The 20165-nt window shown below is 34.3% G+C and overlaps 1 protein-coding gene across 1 annotated transcript; it reads right to left on the reverse strand.

Moving 5' to 3' along the window:
- Positions 1-1871: 1871 nt before the first annotated feature.
- LOC100376666 (ubiquitin-conjugating enzyme E2 G1-like) lies at positions 1872-12917 on the reverse strand. The gene is made up of 6 exons (XM_002734073.4): positions 12774-12917; positions 12303-12405; positions 8428-8525; positions 5832-6010; positions 3570-3661; positions 1872-2465 (listed from the first exon to the last, which is right to left on the reverse strand). Exons 1-5 carry the CDS (start codon positions 12817-12819, stop codon positions 3575-3577), a joined length of 513 nt encoding a protein of 170 aa, XP_002734119.1. The 5' UTR covers positions 12820-12917; the 3' UTR covers positions 1872-2465; positions 3570-3574.
- Between the last annotated feature and the right edge of the window lie 7248 nt (positions 12918-20165).

The raw sequence follows: 20165 nt of genomic DNA on the forward strand, positions 1-20165 counted from the left end.
AAACTAATCAAATCTGCGCATTAGTTCAGAGCATCCATGTGCCAAGTTTCATTGAAATCCAATGAGTGGTTCTTCTCAGTGGAACAGTCATGCAAATTAGGTAATTAATATTCATAGATTTTTACCCAAATCTAATCAAATCTGCGTATTGGTTCAGAGCATCCATGTGTCAAGTTTCATCAAAATCCAATGAGTGATTCTTCAAATATCAGTGGAACAGTCATGGAACAGCTTTAAATCAGTTAATTATCATTCAAATTAAGTAATTAATATTCATAGATTTTTACCCAAAACTAATCAAATCTGCGCACTAGTTCAGAGCATCCATGTGCCATGTTTCATCAAAATCCAATGAGTGGTTCTTCAGATATTAGTGGAACAGCTAAAAATCAGCTAATTATCATGCAAATTAGGTAATTAATATTCATAGATATTTACCCAAACCTAATTAACTCTGCGCATTATCCCAGAGCATCTATGTATCAAGTTTCACCAAAATTTGATTAGTGGTTCTTGAGATAACGGTGGAACAAAAAAAAGTGACATACATACATACAGACAGACATACAGACAAGGTAACTGCAAACACTCCCTTTTGTGCTTCGCACACGGGAGTCAATAAATTTAAAAGACAAAACAATAGTTTTACCCATAATTCAGTTATATTGGATTTAATTTATGGGTAAAACTGTTGTTTTTCAACAACGAAATAACTTGTGCATTGTTCGTCATAACTGTAGCCTTTTAAAATTCACATAAAACTATCAAACAAATTGATTGTGATCAGTTTAATAAACACGAATTCAAAGTGTTTTCAAGAAAAAATAAAATGTGTACAATTTTCTTTTCAAAATGTGGATTTAATTTCTTGCCTGTTACCGGTAGGTATTTTTGCATTATTGTTTTGATAACTTTGGACTGAGCAGACAATGCTCTATTGGCTTCAGATCTTGATCAAAGTTTGGCATCCAAAAGGTTATTCATAGGAGTACTTGTATCGATCATCTGACATCTTGTTTTCTGTTAAGATAGTTTATGCATTTTATTGGCATGTTCACAAATTAGACTGTGCAACAATTCTCTATGATGAGTTGATATTGAAAACCCAGACTGGTATTCCCATGGGATTTGCATTACCAATGATATTGATTACAAGATAAATGATTTGGTTAATTAAACACAGTAATGCATATTCCCTCTAGAATCTGTGACCTCTGAATGTGTACCACCAGTAATCATTCAAATAGAAAGTCCAAATTTGACTACTACTTTCTCAATTTTTACATGATATTTTCACACAGGACATCTGACGTTTGAACTAAGGGAAGATTTTATACAGTTTGGAATAGAATTAGTAAAGTTATTGTACACACATTCACAACTACAACTACTGTACAACTACGACAGACATTTCCCATTCATCTTTGTTGATATGGGCAAAGTATAAACTAATAACACAAGAAATCACACTAGGGAGACCCACCATCTCACTGCACATTTGCGTGGAGATGCAGAAGCCAAACAGGATTCAAAATGGACAAATGCAATACAATCATATTTAAGTTATATTATTATTGTATCTTTATTTTCTTCATAGAATATTACACTAGAATAATAATAGACTTAGCAATGTACACAACCTATATCGTAGCTACATAAAACTTGAAAACAAAATAAACACACACAAAATAAACTGGCATTGGTTTCTTTAGTTATAGCCCCAGTCTTCAGGATGAGAAAGCAACCACATGATTTGTTGATTCTATCATTACATAAAAATTCCCCTTAAAATATAATGAAACATTGGATTCTATACTCAGGCAGAGTAAACTATATGGGAGAAATTATTCTAACTTCCAATCTATTTCGAGTTATTCAATTGCAAATTTATTAAACTTTCAGAAATGTAAAACGAAGATATTAGAGATACTCAAAACAAAATTATTAATTCAAAGTCGTCAACAGATAAAAACAAAATGGTATTTACAATGAATGAACACTGGGGTTGATGAGCTGTTGTCTCAAATAAGGATATTATGGAATCATTCCTGCTGTTATTAATCAGGTAATAAGTATTGCTACTTTGCATAGAGGAAGTGACTGGACTGCATTGCAATGCACCCTGGGAGTACAAAGGAAGGTTTTTTTTTTCTTCATAAATATGTTTTATATGTTTTTTTTGTTGAAATTTTCTGAATCTTTTATTTCGAACTTACAAAGATTTCATGCTATGCTAATTACAATGAATCAAATAAAACAAAAAAAAACAAAAAAAAACAGAGGATAGGAAAGTCTAATAAAAATAGATATATTAAACCACTACCCAGACCTGCAGTGTAAAGTGAAAAGATTTATGTATGATTTTGTGAGCAGCAACTTAACATAGCACTGCAGGTATGGAGAGGGCATGCATCTTAAAATCAGATCACCACATCAGGTTACAAATCAACATGACACAGTTGCCCCTAATGATAAAACAAAGTATATTTAAAAAGATTAATATATTGAAAAACAAGCAGCCTATCGGCTGAGATAGCTCCGCTGTTAGCAATGCACATTTCAATTAAAGAACTGAAGACATCATTAGAAAATGAACAATATGAATAGTATCAAAGCAATCGGACTTACAGTTTTTAACAAGAAGTCGAAAATATCACTTTTTACCAAAAATGACAAAAATATTCACCAAAATTAGAGAATTGAAGATACCATCACAAAATGAACAAATCTGAGAGAGGTCCACATGTAGTACCTATATATGTAATATCAAAGCAATCGGACTTACAGATTTCAACAAGAAGTCGAAAATATCACTTTTTACCAAAAATGACAAAAATATTCACCAAAATTAGAGAACTGAAGATATCATCACAAAATGAACAAATCTGAGAAAGGTCTACATGTAGTATCTATATATGTAATATCAAAGCAATTGAACTATTGGTTTTTAACAAGAAGTCGAAAATATCACTTTTTACCAAAAATTACAAAAATATTTACCAAAATTAGAGAATTGAAAATATCATCACAAAATGAACAAATCTGAGAGAGGTCCACATGTAGTACCTGTATATGTAATATCAAAGCAATCAGACTTGCGGTTTTTAACAAGAAGTCGAAAATATCACTTTTTACCACAAATGACAAAAATATTCACCAAAATTAGAGAATTGAAGATATCAACATGAAATGAACAAACCTAAGAGAGGTCTACCCAAGGTACATATACACCAAGTATCAAAGCATTCAGGCTTGTAGTTTTCAAGAAGAAGTCGAAAAAGTAAAACATTGACACGGACGACGGAGACGGACAATCACTCATATGATAAGCTCCGCTCGACAAAGTCGACAGCGGAGCTAAAAAAACTGTCACATTAAAACCAAGGTTTAACAAGTGATTGTCAATGAAATAGTTCAGTTTGTATTGGCAACAGTTGTTAAAAAACAATTTGCATACCAAATTTACATAACTCAAAGCATGGGTTCACTTAAAAGTCAGTCAGCCATTTTAAATTCCAATCAATTGTATTTCACGCTGGTGATGATTTACCTAGAACATAAATACTCACCAGCACTAATCAAATGCCGTTTCTTGGCTTTTTCGCACACATCTCTGTACTTTCCTTTTAAATTCCCCGTGGTAGTCTTCCCTCCAATCTTTCTGTAAAACAGAAACAAGTCATTGTTAATGACGTAGTCCCAGTTGCAATTAGGGGAAATGTTATTCCATGTCGAAGAAGGTAATATGGCAAAAAAGCAAGGTGGCTGCAATTCGTCTTTTATCTAGTCACAAATTGAATTGTTATGGACATGTATTGCTGCAGGCAGAATATATGCAATCAAATTGGATATGAAAATCACTGGTCATGTGACCAGGTAAATGACTCTGAATTTGTAGTGTATCGTCAGTACTTGAGAGTGAATAATAGACTAACCTACTAAATTTTCAATTTAATATATAGTCACAAACTTCATATTTCTCATGTTTATGCAGTTTTTGTATCCAAATTTAAGTAAAGTGCATGTCTCCAGTATCAATAGAGAATATACAACTTGTAGCAAGAGTTCAATTTACTTACACACAGACATAATCTGTTGTACAAGCTGTCACGCATCTCATGGGGGAAATCTCATCATTCAGGAATTTATTTGCAACCAGACTAGTTATCTACAAACATTTTTATTTTTATTAATAATTTAGATTTTTTAACTGACAACATTTAATACAACCTTTGGAAAATATTATGTTGAATGAGACAAAAATATGAGACTGTACATGGGTATCATAGATATAGAATGGCCAAAAAAGAAAATTACCAGATCCGATCATAAAATCATGCACATGTATCCCAACAAGCCAGACGGCCATCTTTAATCAAATCACAAAATGAAGAGTCATTTATTCATTTATGACATATGTGCTAAATATCAATGAAAATGATACATAGGTGAAAGATATACCAGTATTATGGCAAAAAAAAAAAAGGCTGCCAGTCAACCATCTTTGATCCGACTGTGAAACGGTCATGGACATGTATGGAGAAAAACAAAAAACCATGTCAACGATGCTTTTTCTATAACAATATGGCTGCCAGTCGGCAATTTTTTATCCTATCTTGTAATGTATGTACTAAATGTTAAAAAATATTAATGAAGTCTTGTATATATAAAATATAGAAATATGGCCAAAAAGTAAGATGGCCATCAGTTAGCCACCTTTGATTAAATTGTAAAACAAATTGTCTTGCACATGTATGTATTCTCATATGTATAATGTATGTAGCAAAACTATTGCATGTGCATATGTCCCACATAAAATACTAGACGCATACAAATAATGAATGGATTCGACACAGAGGGATCTGAAATATGACTTTCGATGCACAAAGGCCCCATTTTTGAACTTTGTTCGAACACAGACTAATAAAAGTCTGAGACTGGATCAAGATTGATGCTTTGTATATGAAATAGCAGTGTTCTCCCCAGCATTCAATTTGCGTGCGGGCCACCACGCAGCTTTCTTTGCCCGCCACCGTGATCTTGAGCCACCACTGTGATTAGTAAGACTGTCACAGTGCTTTTTTCATTGTTCATCCTGTGAACTGTTACTCCCGATAAAACTAAGTCAAATTTTACGTTAATTTCATATGAAAAAACAAGTAAAATTTTTTGCATGGCATGTCTGAGTAAGAGGAATTATTGGTATAACCGGTGTATAACATCGCGAAGTGAGTTATGTCACGTCGTGACTTTGATGACTGTTTGAAAGTTTTATTTTTTCGTTCATTACTGTAAATGTACCGGTAAACATTGTGGAAGCTGATGGTACGAATAATGAACAGCAATTTTTTGAAGGAGAATGTTTTTGTAGTAAATAAGATCATGGAAGTCGAGAAAATATTCCTGGCTGAAACATTTCAAATGCATTTCGTTTAACCTTTACGATTTATTTGTACAATTTAAATTGTGAAACGTAATATTTTGACTCTGTGACTGAGCTCATTAACATTATAAAAGTGCCAAAAGAACAGTGTTTATAACACTATGAAGTTTTTGAAAGTATTTTTGTTTGTTGTGTGGGTGTAAATGTGCTTTGGTCAATCTCTATCATTATGTAAATGATATGCAAATTATATGCAAGTTAGTCCGCCACAGTGGTTTAAATTCCTTGGGAGAACACTGGAAATAGGATAAACAAGAATGGAGAGGAACAAATCAGAGTGAAGAAGGATAAATCAGTGTGAAGAGACATAAATCAGAGAGTCTGATTAGAGGCAGTCAGGTAAGGCTATTCAAGGAGACAGCCAATGCTTGAAATATGATGTACTTACAGCAGCATCAACATTGGCAGGTGATTCATCATTAGGATCAGCTAACATTGATATAACACTAAGTAAAATTGTTTCTACTGTGTGTACTGGTACCCATCGTTCTGAAGCTCTCTCATAGCCATATTTATCTTCTCCTGGTTCATGCAGGATGGAAATACACACATCACCATTTTTGTCAACTGTTGAAAGAACAACACAGATTTAATAAGCAAGGAGAAATACATGGTTATTATGAGAATGTGCCACGGTACCGTGACGCTTGGAGACTCTACAGTGATGCTTGCCCTTTGTACGCGATACTTGGTCACTCGCATGTGATGCTTATTGCTTTGTTTTAAACAAAGTCTCATCAGTCTCGTCTTGCACAAATTTAAAACAATAACATGTATTGAACGAAAGGTAATCCCGCTTTTGTTAGCCATACAAAGACAGTGATAAAAACGTAAGCCTGCAAGAAGTTACCAAGTCTTTCAAGGGTGAAGAGCCTCTAACTCCAAAAACAAAGGCAACAATGTGACAAAACAAGTCTCACAAATAACAAACGTAGCATACATCGGGAATATCTATCTCGATTTGCTGCACTGTGGTTATTTACGTTTTTACCACAAAAACGTAGGTGACACTAATTACCCAAAAATCAAGTGAAATTAAGTCGCATTGGAAAGAAAAGTGTTGAAGCAAAAATGATTCAAATGCAGACGAGACAGCGATGAAATAGCAAGCCCTGACCTCTGGAAATTTGTGTATTTTACACCAAAAAGTCAGACACCGATGATCACAATAGCAGCGGTGAATACCCGTCAATGCCATCAAGCTGACAATGTTAAGGTGATCATAGCCTTACCCACAAGGTACAGATCAATAATGCCAAAATGCAACTGTAGAAACAAAATGTTCTCATTATTGATTTATTAATTTCAACATATCTTGATAACGTCATATGAACTGACAGTGACATGGGCACTAAAACTGACTATTTGTACAAAAAATAATGATGAACCAGTCACATCCATGGATAACATTATACAGTGGCCCCTCGCTAAGTCGCGGGTGTTGGGATCCAAGCAAAAACCGCGACTTATCGAGGACCGCGACTTACCGAGGGACGTCATGAAAGAGGGAGGTCGTGCATTGAAAAACATATAAAAAGCACATATAAACCCTCGGTTTAGTTAATTGATGTATCATCACATGTGTCAGGCAGTATTCGAATAAAATCATGATTATGTTTGCTGTAAACATTGCGTTGATTATTTTGTTTGGGTCTGATATTATGTGGGCCGCTTGCTGTTGCTTGCGACTTCGACGGTAACAGCTTCCAAAATAAACCAGTTTCATCGCAATTATAAACATGTTCGTCAAAATAACCACCTTCATAGATAATTTCTCTCAGTTTTTCGGGAAAAGTTCCGACAGCGTCAATGTTCCCAGATCGAGCTTCGTCTTGGATTGAGACTGCGTGTGTCGATAGCGTGTCTTCTTTGCCATCGCAAGAACCACCCTGAACTGGCCTTAAATTCAAAGTCGTCATATCTGAGTTGTATGCTTTGCATTGGGTGATGGGACCAGATAGTGGAGTTCCGGGAGACCGTTCTTAAAGAAATGTAAACAGCTTTATCGGTGTCATCATTGTCGGACACTTTCGCTTGTTTTTCTGTTCAGTCCCGCCTCTTGGTCAACTTTGAAAACAAATTTACTTTTCATTTTTTACCCACCCACGAATAGTGGGCTCAACCACGTGCACCCCTTAACTTGGTTTGACACGGTCGATTGCCGTGAGTTTATGGCGTACGAACAGGCTGTATAGCTTTCGCTTTGACATGTTGCTCAATTGAGAAATAGAGATCAGAATTCTATGAATTCAACTCATTGTAGCGAGTTTTTGTAGAGGTATACCAAAATGGGACCGGCCAAGAAGTACGTACGGTCACTACTCGACACCCCTGTTGACACCTTGAGTAAGGCCGCCGTCACCCATTGCGTCTCAGCAATTGACGGACAGTGGGTGTTAAGTTGTCTCTTTAACGGTTAGTTAAAAATACTATGCCACGAAACATTAGTCTTTGTACTTCAAAACTGCTATCAAAACACAATAGAAATTTTGGGAGCCATCCAAGTACCCGCGACTTAGCCGAATCGCGACTTACCGAGGCGCGACTTAGCGAGGGGCCACTGTATTTACTGACTGGCTATAATACAAGTCTTTCCATTTTTTTCTTCTTTTTTAAGCTGTTCTATTACAAACTTTAATTGACTTGACACACACATAAAATACAATGCAGTTAAAAAAAAATATAATTTATCAGATATAAAAATATCTTGTCTTTAATTAATTGTATTATCATCTAAGAATAGTCTTTGTTAACCTTTAGAGTGCCAAACCAATACGAAAAACAAAATTGCTACATTTTCATCATACTTTAAATTTTTTTTAAGACTGGCTATATAACCTAAATCTGTTTTGTTACTAGACAATGTTATATTATATGGCTAAATATTGGATGTTTTAATCACGGGTAATAAAATACTGTTAATAGACGTGTTGCAATGATTTATTCATCAGCACATCATGCATGATAACATAGTATTCACTCACCATTTGGGTGCCAGATATCTGTGATAAACTTCATTTTTGGTGGCCTATGTGGATATTCCTTTGGGAATATTAAATGTGCTTTGAAAAATCCACCCTCACTGAAATAAAACAAAATGCATGAACATTAGTAGAAAACCAGTCATAGGGGGAATTATAACATTAACTAATAGAACAAAACCAGAAAGAAAGAAACAAGCTGCCTCTCAGCTGAGATAGCTCCGCTGTTATCATTAGAAAATGAACAATATGTAGACTTGCTGTTTTTAACAAGAATTCAAAAATATCACTTTTCACCAAAAATGACAAAAATAATCATCAAAATTAGATAATTGAAGATATCACCACGAAATTAACAATCTGAAAGAGGACCACATGTAGTACCTATATATGTAATATCAAAGCAATTGGACTTGAGGTTTTTAACAAGAAGTCGAAAATATCACTTTTTACCAAAAATGACAAAAATATTCACCAAAATTAGAGAATTGAAGATATCATCATCAAATGAACAAACCTGAGAGAGGTCCACATGTAGTACCTATATATGTAGTATCAAAGCAATTGAAATTGCGGTTTTTAACAAGAAGTCGAAAATATCACTTTTTACCAAAAATGACAAAAATATTCATCAAAATTAGAGAATTGAAGATATCATCATCAAATGAACAAACCTGAGAGAGGTCCACATGTAGTACCTATATATGTGATATCAAAGCAATTGGACTTGCGGTTTTTAACAAGAAGTCGAAAATATCACTTTTTACCAAAAATGTCAAAAATATTCATCAAAATTAGAGAATTGAAGATATCATCATGAAATAAACAAATCTAAGAGAGGTCTACCCAAGGTACATATACACCAAGTATCAAAGCATTCAGGCTTATAGTTTTCAAGAAGAAGTCGAACAAGTAAAACATTGACACGGACGACAGACAACGACGGACAATCACTCATATAAGAAAAATGAAACAGTATATGGTTCACAAGCTCCAATATCAAAAAAATGATCGAGTTTCAATTATACTATTGCTTGCTAAGGATAAAATGACTCAGATAGCAGTAATCACTCAGGGTTATTGACGTCAAACTAAGAAAATGTATGAATTTTATGACTTAAGGGGGAAAAAAGGGTGAAATGCACAATGTTTAGTGAAAACTGTCACTAGTGTGCCTTTAGGCACAGAAGTCACTGATGGTCATGATATTTATCTAGTCAAATCAATATTTCTGACAGCCACAATCTACAGCAAACAAAGTAACAATTGAATACGGTTCTCAATCAGAATTTATTTTTGCTATTATTACAGGGCTCAAAAATCGCAGGGGCCATAAAGGCGATGCCTAGATGTTCCAGATGAATGCGTTGATGACCTTCAAAATACTCAAATATTTACTTCACAAATTCAAAGTCTGTATTTTTACGAATTTTGGACTTGAAATTGGGTGCCCTCAAGAACAGAAATTAAAGCCGTTATTATTCCTAGATATGTGAACACGAGTGAAAATAAAGCAAATCACATATTGACCATAAATCAAAGTAATTATAGTCACTAGTTGCATTCAGGTTACACATTAGTACAGACCAGGATTTTAGCTAGCCGCCTATCATTTTAAACAGGTACAACATGTTATTCAACATAACCTGCTGGAGGCTCCATGTATAGCAAAAATGAATAGGGGAAAAAAGCAATGTGTTGGGCTAACAGCTAATGTTTGCCTATCAACTCGACCCAGTTGCAGCCACACACAGGAGGGACCTTATTTTAGTACAAACCACAGACCTCCAATAACTTACTAAGAACATGAACCCACTACAACTCTTTTTTTTTACCTTTGATTTCTCAGTACAATTACCACATACACTTGAGTTCCTTGGTTATACCATACAATAACATTTTTTTCAGTTGTAATTATGTATACTATATAAACTGTCTTAAAAGTTGTATAACAATTGAGGGTCAATTTTTTTATCAAGACCTGTTGTATTACCAATGAGAAATTATGTCACTTCATCAAAAGTTAAAGAAATTATAGAAAAATACATGAAATTGTGCATGTCACATTTCAATGGGAAATATTGTCGACATGTGTCATGTGCCAAATACTCTTAATACTTAATGTTTGCAGAGATATTACCGCAGTTGTGTTAACATTAATAGAGACAAACTTGAGACTGACATGGCTAATGTTTAAAGCAGGCCCTCATTTATTGATTTATTACCTGACCTATATTATGTAAACATGATATATGGACAGCAAGTTCTGCACCTGTGTCAGACAGATACTATTTACTGAATTTACTGAAAAAGGAATTGACCTCTCGCACCCAAAGCGAGAATCATTCGTCTTCACAAAAACCAAAACGAAACTAAAAAAAACGTTAATATGTAACAGTTATTATTAATCATCATGCCCAGTAAAGGCAAAAATGAATCCACTTCTTCGAAGATGGTGTTCAGCCTGTTCGAATTTGTATTTTACAACAAAAATGCCTTTTATAATAGAGTGGAATATGGTATGTTGTGTGATTGAACAGTTTTTATAAATTTCCTCCTAAAGTCTTAGAGCTAATCAATAAATCATGTACTGTGTGATACTGATAGAACCTGTGTAACGACTTTCATCAAGATGATTGTGCATGATTTTGATCCAAAAATTAATTATATATTCAGAATATACCAAGGCACAAATTTGTCAAAGCAAAAATTATAAAAAAACATTGGCATACAGAAATAATGCTGGGAATATTGTAGGATATCAAGGCAATTGCCTTTGATGTGATTTGTGAAGTTCAAGCCCTACAATTTCATTGATATTCATGAGTGATCATTCTAGTGGTGAAAAACATTCTCGAAGGTGGACTGAAACAGGAAGTCAGTAGAAGACAAAAGAATTTTCGTTAGCATCAATCCAAAAGGTCATTGTCTATTCTTGTTTGTGATTAGTCATGGCAACGTTTGGAGGGGGGGTGACATAGCTCCGTCTTTGAGAATACTTATAAACTCGAAGGTATCATTATTTGGAGCAGGAGAAAACACTTCACTTCATTCACAAAATTTCACACTATCTGTGAATAGTGAAATTTTGCCTTCACAAAGAAACCAGGAGCAGAATTACTGAGGTTACTATAAAAAAAAACGTGATTTAACTGACTGCCTGCTGAAGTGCCAAGACTGTGTATAAACAGAAAGCTTGCTTGTAAACAGATAACAAAGAGTAGTTTGTTTACTATAACTTTTACATACAGTGATCAACAATTTATTTTTGACACATGGTTTTCTGTATCACCTCCTCCTGTAAGCTGATTAGAGACATCATAATTGCCCATGTTCTAGGCCCATTATATAGTCAGAAGGGGGTTTAAAAACCTTGGATGCACGTGTTTAGTATTTTGAACAAAGATAAATTTGACTCTGAAGCAGGTACTAATCCAACTACACACACAGTCACACTGGTGACCTGTCTTTAAAAGTCAGAATGTGGTGACTTTTTGATTTTTTTGACAGAGGACCCATACCCATTCTAAAGTTATCACTTCAGAATTTCGAAAAAAGTGGGATGGAAAAAAGCCAGTTATAGTTATACAACTCCTCAACTTGTGTACATCCAGAGACACCCTGGTTAACTACACTCGGTGATTAATTAATTGCTGATTGAAATATAGAAACTTGCTATAAACGAATTTCGAAGTATGTTGTATTGTCGTCAATACTAGTTCGTTGTAAAGAAAGGATGTTTATTACCATGCCGACGCACCTACACTATAATACGAAGGTCCAGGAAGTGTCGTAATATTGACTTCCGCTCGAAGACCAGCATAAACAAAGGCCAACCTTGGCTGCATTTTGTCACTGAAAATATACGTAGTACTCACTAGAGGGTGTCTTGTGTTCCAATTATTAGGACTTCCCATTTAAAAATATCGTCATCATCTATGAGCCCAGCTGAAAAGCCTTGCACTGGGTTCTTATTTAGATCTGTTGGAGCGAAAAATACATGATAAGGATAATTTCTTTGACGATCGCGCACGCACAGCTGATCACGTTGATCAGCCCTATCACAACATTGAAATCCGGCGAATGACAAAACGAGTGCAACAAATATTACAAAAAAAAATATGTTCTCCACTTTGAGACTTTGATTCAAATTAAAATCATAAAAGATTGAGCACGGTAGAATCACGAAACATACACAAATTGCGTGTCCCGGGAATGAATTTTAGGAAACATTCGGGAAGCTCGCACTCCGGTGACGGTGTCGTTCAGTTTTGAGTTTCGGTAAACTGCGTGCCACAAACTTGGTCTAGGCTGCCCAGAACCGAACAGCGGATTTTACCAAAGCATACCGTTGAGTTGCTTCCTGAGAAGAAGGGCTGCTTGTTGTTCTGACATGGACGGTATGTTGGCACCAAATCCAAAGTAAAACAGCAGCAAAACAAGTACTACGACAAAGAAAAATGAAAATATGGCCGACTACAGATCGATCTCCAACGGATCATGCGCAGTTACCTAGAGGCGGATATATTTACCCACAATGCCATGCGATACGTCGAACTCGGGACAAGGACGGTATGGACGTACCCGTGTTAGTACGCCCATGGTAAAATATACGACCGTGATGGGGGGGGGGATTTATTCAAGGTCATTTTGAAACACACAAAAACTTATGTTTTTTTCTTAAAAGAGTTCGTGTAAGTATGGTAAAAACCTATCTTCTATTTATTTTACAGCAAGAATTACGTGTTCAAACCGTGTTGACTTACCGGTATATGAATCACAGTCCATATAGAGAACGAATATATGCATAAATACATCTACACAGTTCCATGTAATTCGTACCTGTTTCTATTACCGTTGCCTCATTATTGAACAATGTCTATCTTCAGCATCTGAGAATAAGTATTGAAATCGGCAGAACACCTTCTTCAACTAAAAAACAAAATCGATATTTGTAGCGGGAAAACTCATTCATTCAGTTCTTTTCCGAAATATACATTTTACGCGTTCTCCCGGCACACTTTTCGTGATTTGATTGAAAGTGGCCGACCGAAGGTCATTTTGTGTTCTGTCTGTTTAGGTATGTCTCAGTTATTTTTGAATGGCGGTCACTAATTTTAGTGGTTTGAATTTAAAATCACAAACTTTGAACATGTCACGAACTGTTTCTCGGGCATGCCTTTGCCGATTTCTTTCAGACTTGGCATGAAAATCACTCACGGGGGGGTGACTGATGCACGTTAGTTCGTTTGTAATTTGATTCAAAATGGTCTACGGTGGCCTTGTTGGTGTTATTTTCCTTTGTTGACCATTTCTTTTACATGATTTTACTGATTTTTTTGAAAATTGATACAAACACAATATATAGAACATATTGGCACGTTTATTTTTTTTTCTCGATATATGAGTTTTGTGGCTATTTTTGTCCCCGCACACCCCAAAAAATGTCATAAACAATTTCCAAGTTATGCCTTGGTCAATTCTGAATTTCTGGGGCATGATGGGTTACTGATGCACATGAGTTTGTTCTGTGACTTGATTCAAACAGGTCGACTGACGGCCATAATGATTTTTATTTTCAGGTGTTTTCAATCATTTTTGCTTAAACTAGCACATATTATGTTTTATCAGATTGACTAAACACCACATGCAACACTGTCCATATCTTTCATTCTTTATAATTGACACAGTCACTATCAACTGAACGGGAACTACGTTATTGACAATAACTCGTTTGTGTGTGCTTTGATGGACAAACATGGCCACAAGTCGGCCATAAGTCGTCAAAACACAAAACAAATTAACACGCCTCTGTATAGCATTATGTGTTGTCTTTGTATCTTTCGTCTACAAAACTGATCACGGCATGTCAGAGAAATGATCAAGGATACATACAAATGACACCAACATGGCCGCCAGTCGGCAATTGTGAATCAAATCACAAAAATAAAATGACACGCATCACTAGCCCATAATATGCGATGGCACCATGCCACGTTTGAATTAAATTGACACAGGCCGGGCTTGCCTGAGAAACAGTTGCTCAAATTCCATTTGTTTTGAAGAAAATGACCGTCAGTCAGCTAAATTGTATTGATATCCTTAAATATCTTGAATCAAAACTAGAAATCCATAAGTAGCCTTATAACTATACAATGTTGATACTAATTACCACATTGATTCTGTGTTAATATCTTTACTTTAACATTTTTGACGAATATTTTGAGTTTGCGTCAAAACTTTGAAAACTACTGCTCAAATTGCTTTGATATGAGGTGTGTATGTTCCCTGAGATTTCCTCTCTTATATTTATTTTTTGCGCGATAATATATTTGTGTTTTTTTTTTTACGATTTGGGATAAAGAATTCTATTGTCAACTAGTTCTTGGAACCTCCTTGATATTAAATGTGTGTGTGTGGTTACTTTCGGTAGACTGCATTAAGGTAAATTTATAAATCACTGTACAAGTACAAATTCTATAAATGAACAGAACAGCGAACAAGAGCTCCGAGTGACACAAGACACTATGCATGCAATACGTTTTCTTTTCTGTGTACTGTACTGTATTGTTACCGATAAAGAACCATTAAAATCGAAAAAAGTTGAAAAGTTACTTAGGATAATTACCAAATATTATACTTTAAATACTATATATCACATTTATCCATTCAAGTGTTTATTTTTTTTACTACTTTTGGTACTTAGGTGGTATTGAACGATGTACGGTCCTGATCCGTTTCGGATTGAAAATCATAATCATTTGACAGTTTTTGACCTTTTTAACTAATCATCATATTTCACTGAAACATGGTACATGGATGTCACAGGAAATTGTACAGACCTGGTTAGTTTTAGGTTAAATTCTGTGCATAATAATAAAGTAATTATAATAACTTAATTCCACATAATTGTGCTTACCAATTATAAGCAATCAATTACCTACTTACGCTCATACAGTAACCTAAATTTGCATAATTCATCCGTTTTTCCATCAATTATCTCATTTTAATTAAACTTGGCACAAAGGTGCTCTGGGTTAATCCATAGTAGTGATCAGTTTCGAATCAAAACCGTGAATATTAATTACCCAATTTTCATTTGTTAGCACATCTCAAGTACAACTAGTATGTATTTGCAGAACACAACTGCCCTCTACACTAGAATATTTTTTTTTGGTATGGCATGAAACAGATAATTTTGTGTGACAACTATACAACATATAAATGGACTAGTATTGAGTGTTGTAATTGCTACTTTCAGTACCAGTTTCACTATCTCCATATAAAACTACCCTATCTACAATAGTGTCTACTCCAGAATCGTCAAAATCATGACCTATATCAAATCAGAGGATTCACTTGTATTCTGTTCGGACATGCTGTCTTAAAAAATGATCCATCGATATGCTGACAAGTGATTTTCAGAATTTCAATGATTTTTTAGCATCTGTATCGGAGAACACGCCGTAGTTTAATTGTTATCGTTGAGAAACTTTCTGTCGCTTATTAAGTGACGGTCTTTTACTACATCTTTAGAGGGCGCCGCGTCCTGCTCGATATGGGCGTATACAATGCGTGTAAAATACATTGTTTGTTTACTGCGCTGCGCGACGACCACCGCCTTTTGTATTTCAGTACAAGCATTTATTACCTAATTTGCATAATAACTAGTCAATTTCCAACTTTTCTATCAATATCTCAGAACTAATTATCGCATTTCAATAGAACTTTGTAGATATATGCTCTTAGACAATGCCCAGACCTGGGCTAAAATCCGTCATTATTCATCATATAATTTTCAGCTTTCCAGTCTCAATAACTAACCATGACATTTTAAAGAAACTTGGAACATAGATGAATGTGCACAATGCATATCCATTATAATCCTTAGCTTTTTCATTGATATTCAATGATTTCTTAGCACATAGTACATAAGTGCCTAGGGACAGTGAACAGATTTGCTTAGTTTGGCATTGAAAAATGTGCATATTAAATCTAATTTGCATAAATTAATCCTTTGTTATCTTCAGATATCTCAATAAACATTCATTAGACTCAATACATGGTCAGGGGTAATATAACACATCAAATGACTAATTAGTGATATAACTCATTAATATGCATAACTGTAATATCTCAAACACTTTTGCAGATATTATGCATAACTCTCATAGACAGGAACATTCGACCAGTGCTATAATAAAAACATCAAACAAGAGATATGACAAACAGATAATATATACATGGTTATGTGACCTCATTATTATGCATAACTATTATAGAGAGGAACATTCGACAAGTGTTTAATAAAAACATCAAACAAGAGATATGACAAACAGATAATATATACATGGTTATGTGACCTCATTATTATGCATAACTATTATAGACAGGAACATTCGACCAGTGCTATAATAAAAACATCAAACAAGAGATATGACAGATAATTATATACATGGTTATGTGACCTCATTATTATGCATAACTATTATAGACAGGAACATTCGACAAGTGCTATAATAAAAACATCAAACAAGAGATATGACAAACAGATAATATATACATGGTTATGTGACCTCATTATTATGCATAACTATTATAGACAGGAACATTCGACCAGTGCTATAATAAAAACATCAAACAAGAGATATGACAAACAGATAATATATACATGGTTATGTGACCTCATTATTATGCATAACTATTATAGACAGGAACATTCGACCAGTGCTATAATACAAACATCAAACAAGAGATATGACAAACAGATAATATATACATGGTTATGTGACCTCATTATTATGCATAACTATTATAGACAGGAACATTCGACCAGTGCTATAATACAAACATCAAACAAGAGATATGACAAACAGATAATATATACATGGTTATGTGACCTCATTATTATGCATAACTATTATAGACAGGAACATTCGACCAGTGCTATAATACAAACATCAAACAAGAGATATGACAAACAGATAATATATACATGGTTATGTGACCTCATTATTTCGCATAACTATTATAGACAGGAACATTCGACCAGTGCTATAATAAAAACATCAAACAAGAGATATGACAAACAGATAATATATACATGGTTATGTGACCTCATTATTATGCATAACTATTATAGACAGGAACATTCGACAAGTGCTATGATAAAAACATCGAACAAGAGATATGACAAACAGATAATATATACATGGTTATGTGACCTTATTATTATGCATAACTATTATAAAATATATATATTAAATATAGGATCACGCAACCAAATCTAAAATGAAAGCATCAGACATCAGATGACCATTTTGGGGTATATGCATAAATGTCTCGTGCATTGTTAGAGGTATTCAGAGCATGAATAACCTATCAGATGACTTTATATAATCACATGACCTCATTAATTAAATCAGCATATCCTATTCCGAGAAATAAACTGTAGATATGCATGTGAAACTATGATTAAAGTATTAATTCAAATATTCCCCAATTCTGCTTCCAGTACACCCAATACCCTCAGCACTGGACTTCATTCTAAGCTTTCTTTGATCTTTACTCGATTTGAGAGTAGTGTTGAAGCTGTTTTGCATTGCATTGCTTTTTCTATGCTCAGAAAAAAACAAATATTTGCTAATTTGCATAATCAAACTTTGTGCCAGAATCGCCAAATATTTTCTAAACATCTATTGAGTTCATCCAAAAGTTGTGTATAGTAAACTGTGTAAAGACATTCCTCATATAGTACTCTTGTTTGCAGCCCTTGTTAATCATTTCAAAGACATGCAGCTCAGCAAATAAAGTACTAAACAATTTTCAATAAAATAAATATTCTCGGTCCATTACAACATTGGTGTGCAATCTTCAAAAAGTCTAGCTATATTTAATAGTTATTTAGAACAATAATTACCAAATATATTATCTACTAAATATCATATATTTATTGGTCTGAGCTTCGTTTAATTAGCACTCAAGAATGGCCTGGTGAATTGCTAACTTAAATACATAGACAGCACAGAATTCTGTGTCATCACTGTTTGGTAATCTCTCATGCCTAGAGTACATTACCATGGGAACTCGCATGCGTGGATTGACCTGTACACAAGGGCCGGTCCACTGCCCTCCAGACTGATTCACTAGTCTATTATTCGTAAATAGACTAGCCATCACCAATAGTTTAGTCATTTGTATCAGTTTTTCATTAGGCCCCACTAATCAGTTGATAAATATGTAAATTATGCAAATAACATACTATTTATTTAGATAATTTTTGAAATGTAATATTTATTACGGTATATCTACAAAACTAACTTTTGAAAGGCAAGTTCGAGAAAGCCAGAATTCCAGAAAAGTCAGCAATACAGACATTTTATTGTTGTGCTGGTATAATATTTATAATCTCAAATTACTAAGTTACTGTGGTAATTTTCCATGATGCAGCTAGCTTGTGAAAGCAAAAAATGTTAACTTTAAATGGGATTTATCGCAAGAACACAACGCGTATGCTACACATAGGCTTTCATTTATGAAGGTAGTCAGCTTGATTGCAATCAGTTAAAGCACAATTGTTTGGGATATAGATTGGTACCAAACCAAGACTTTTAATCTCATTTCTAAAAAAAATGCTTGCATCAAGGTCACAAGTTAAATGTATGTACCAAGTCAATTAAAATCTAATGTGGAAAGGCTCAACTTTGATGCATTTCGAGCACTAAATTGGCCACCATCTATCCATCTTCAATTAGATAGTGAAACGTATGCACCTGCATATATGTGATATGATGTATTATGTATAAATTTTGAATGTAATCGGTCAAGGTATCCAATGCATGCATATACCAGGTTGAAATAAAATCTCCTGATACCGGTTGCCGAATGGACCAAATTCTTGATTTCTTGAAATGGATCATAAATGTGCAATGTATGCTTAAAGATTGAATGTGATCAGCCAAACAATGTCAGAAATATGGCCCAGGAACACTAAATGTTAAATCAACATGGCAGCCATCTTGAATCCGATAGTAAAAGGAATGCGCATATGTATCCTAAGATGTATATATGAAGTTTGAATGCGAGTGGCTCAGGCATGCCCAAGATATAGAAGTGGGCATGCACATAGGTCAATCCAGTCTCAGGTTTTGTCCTGTGAGGAATGAAAAATTATGTACACACTATAAATATATCATGTAAAATAAAGCTACGATTTTCGAGTAGCATTTTTATTTTATAATAGTATCGCATTGACCATGGGCGCAAAGCATGCCCATATCAATCATTTGACGACAATCGGAAAACAATTACTCAAGTTAATGTAACCACAAGAAAGTTAACATTGAAAACTCTGTAATAAGAATCTCTCCATTTTTATATGCTAAAACGTGAAAACCAAATAAGCACTGTCATTTTCATTAACCTGCATAAAACGAAATATGAAATCATTTTAGCAGTGTTATTATTTTTAGAACAATCAGAAATATATTGCGAAAAAAAAATTTCACAAATATTGTCAGAATTTTCTATAAAATGTGATTCAATGGTCGGCCCATATATTTCCTCTCAGATGTGCTCTGAATAAAGGTGGTCTATTTTTATATCTATATATTTATTACCCACCAACAAACTAGCAAAAAGGGCATATCACATAACAAAAATTACATCAGTACGGCCACCAGACAGACATTTTGGATTAAATCAAGTCGGCTTACATGTAAACATTCATGACTATATTATAG

Source organism: Saccoglossus kowalevskii, chromosome 16 (genome assembly GCF_978046115.1).
Source record: "Saccoglossus kowalevskii chromosome 16, keSacKowa6.1, whole genome shotgun sequence".
Classification (NCBI taxonomy): Eukaryota; Metazoa; Hemichordata; class Enteropneusta; family Harrimaniidae; genus Saccoglossus; species Saccoglossus kowalevskii.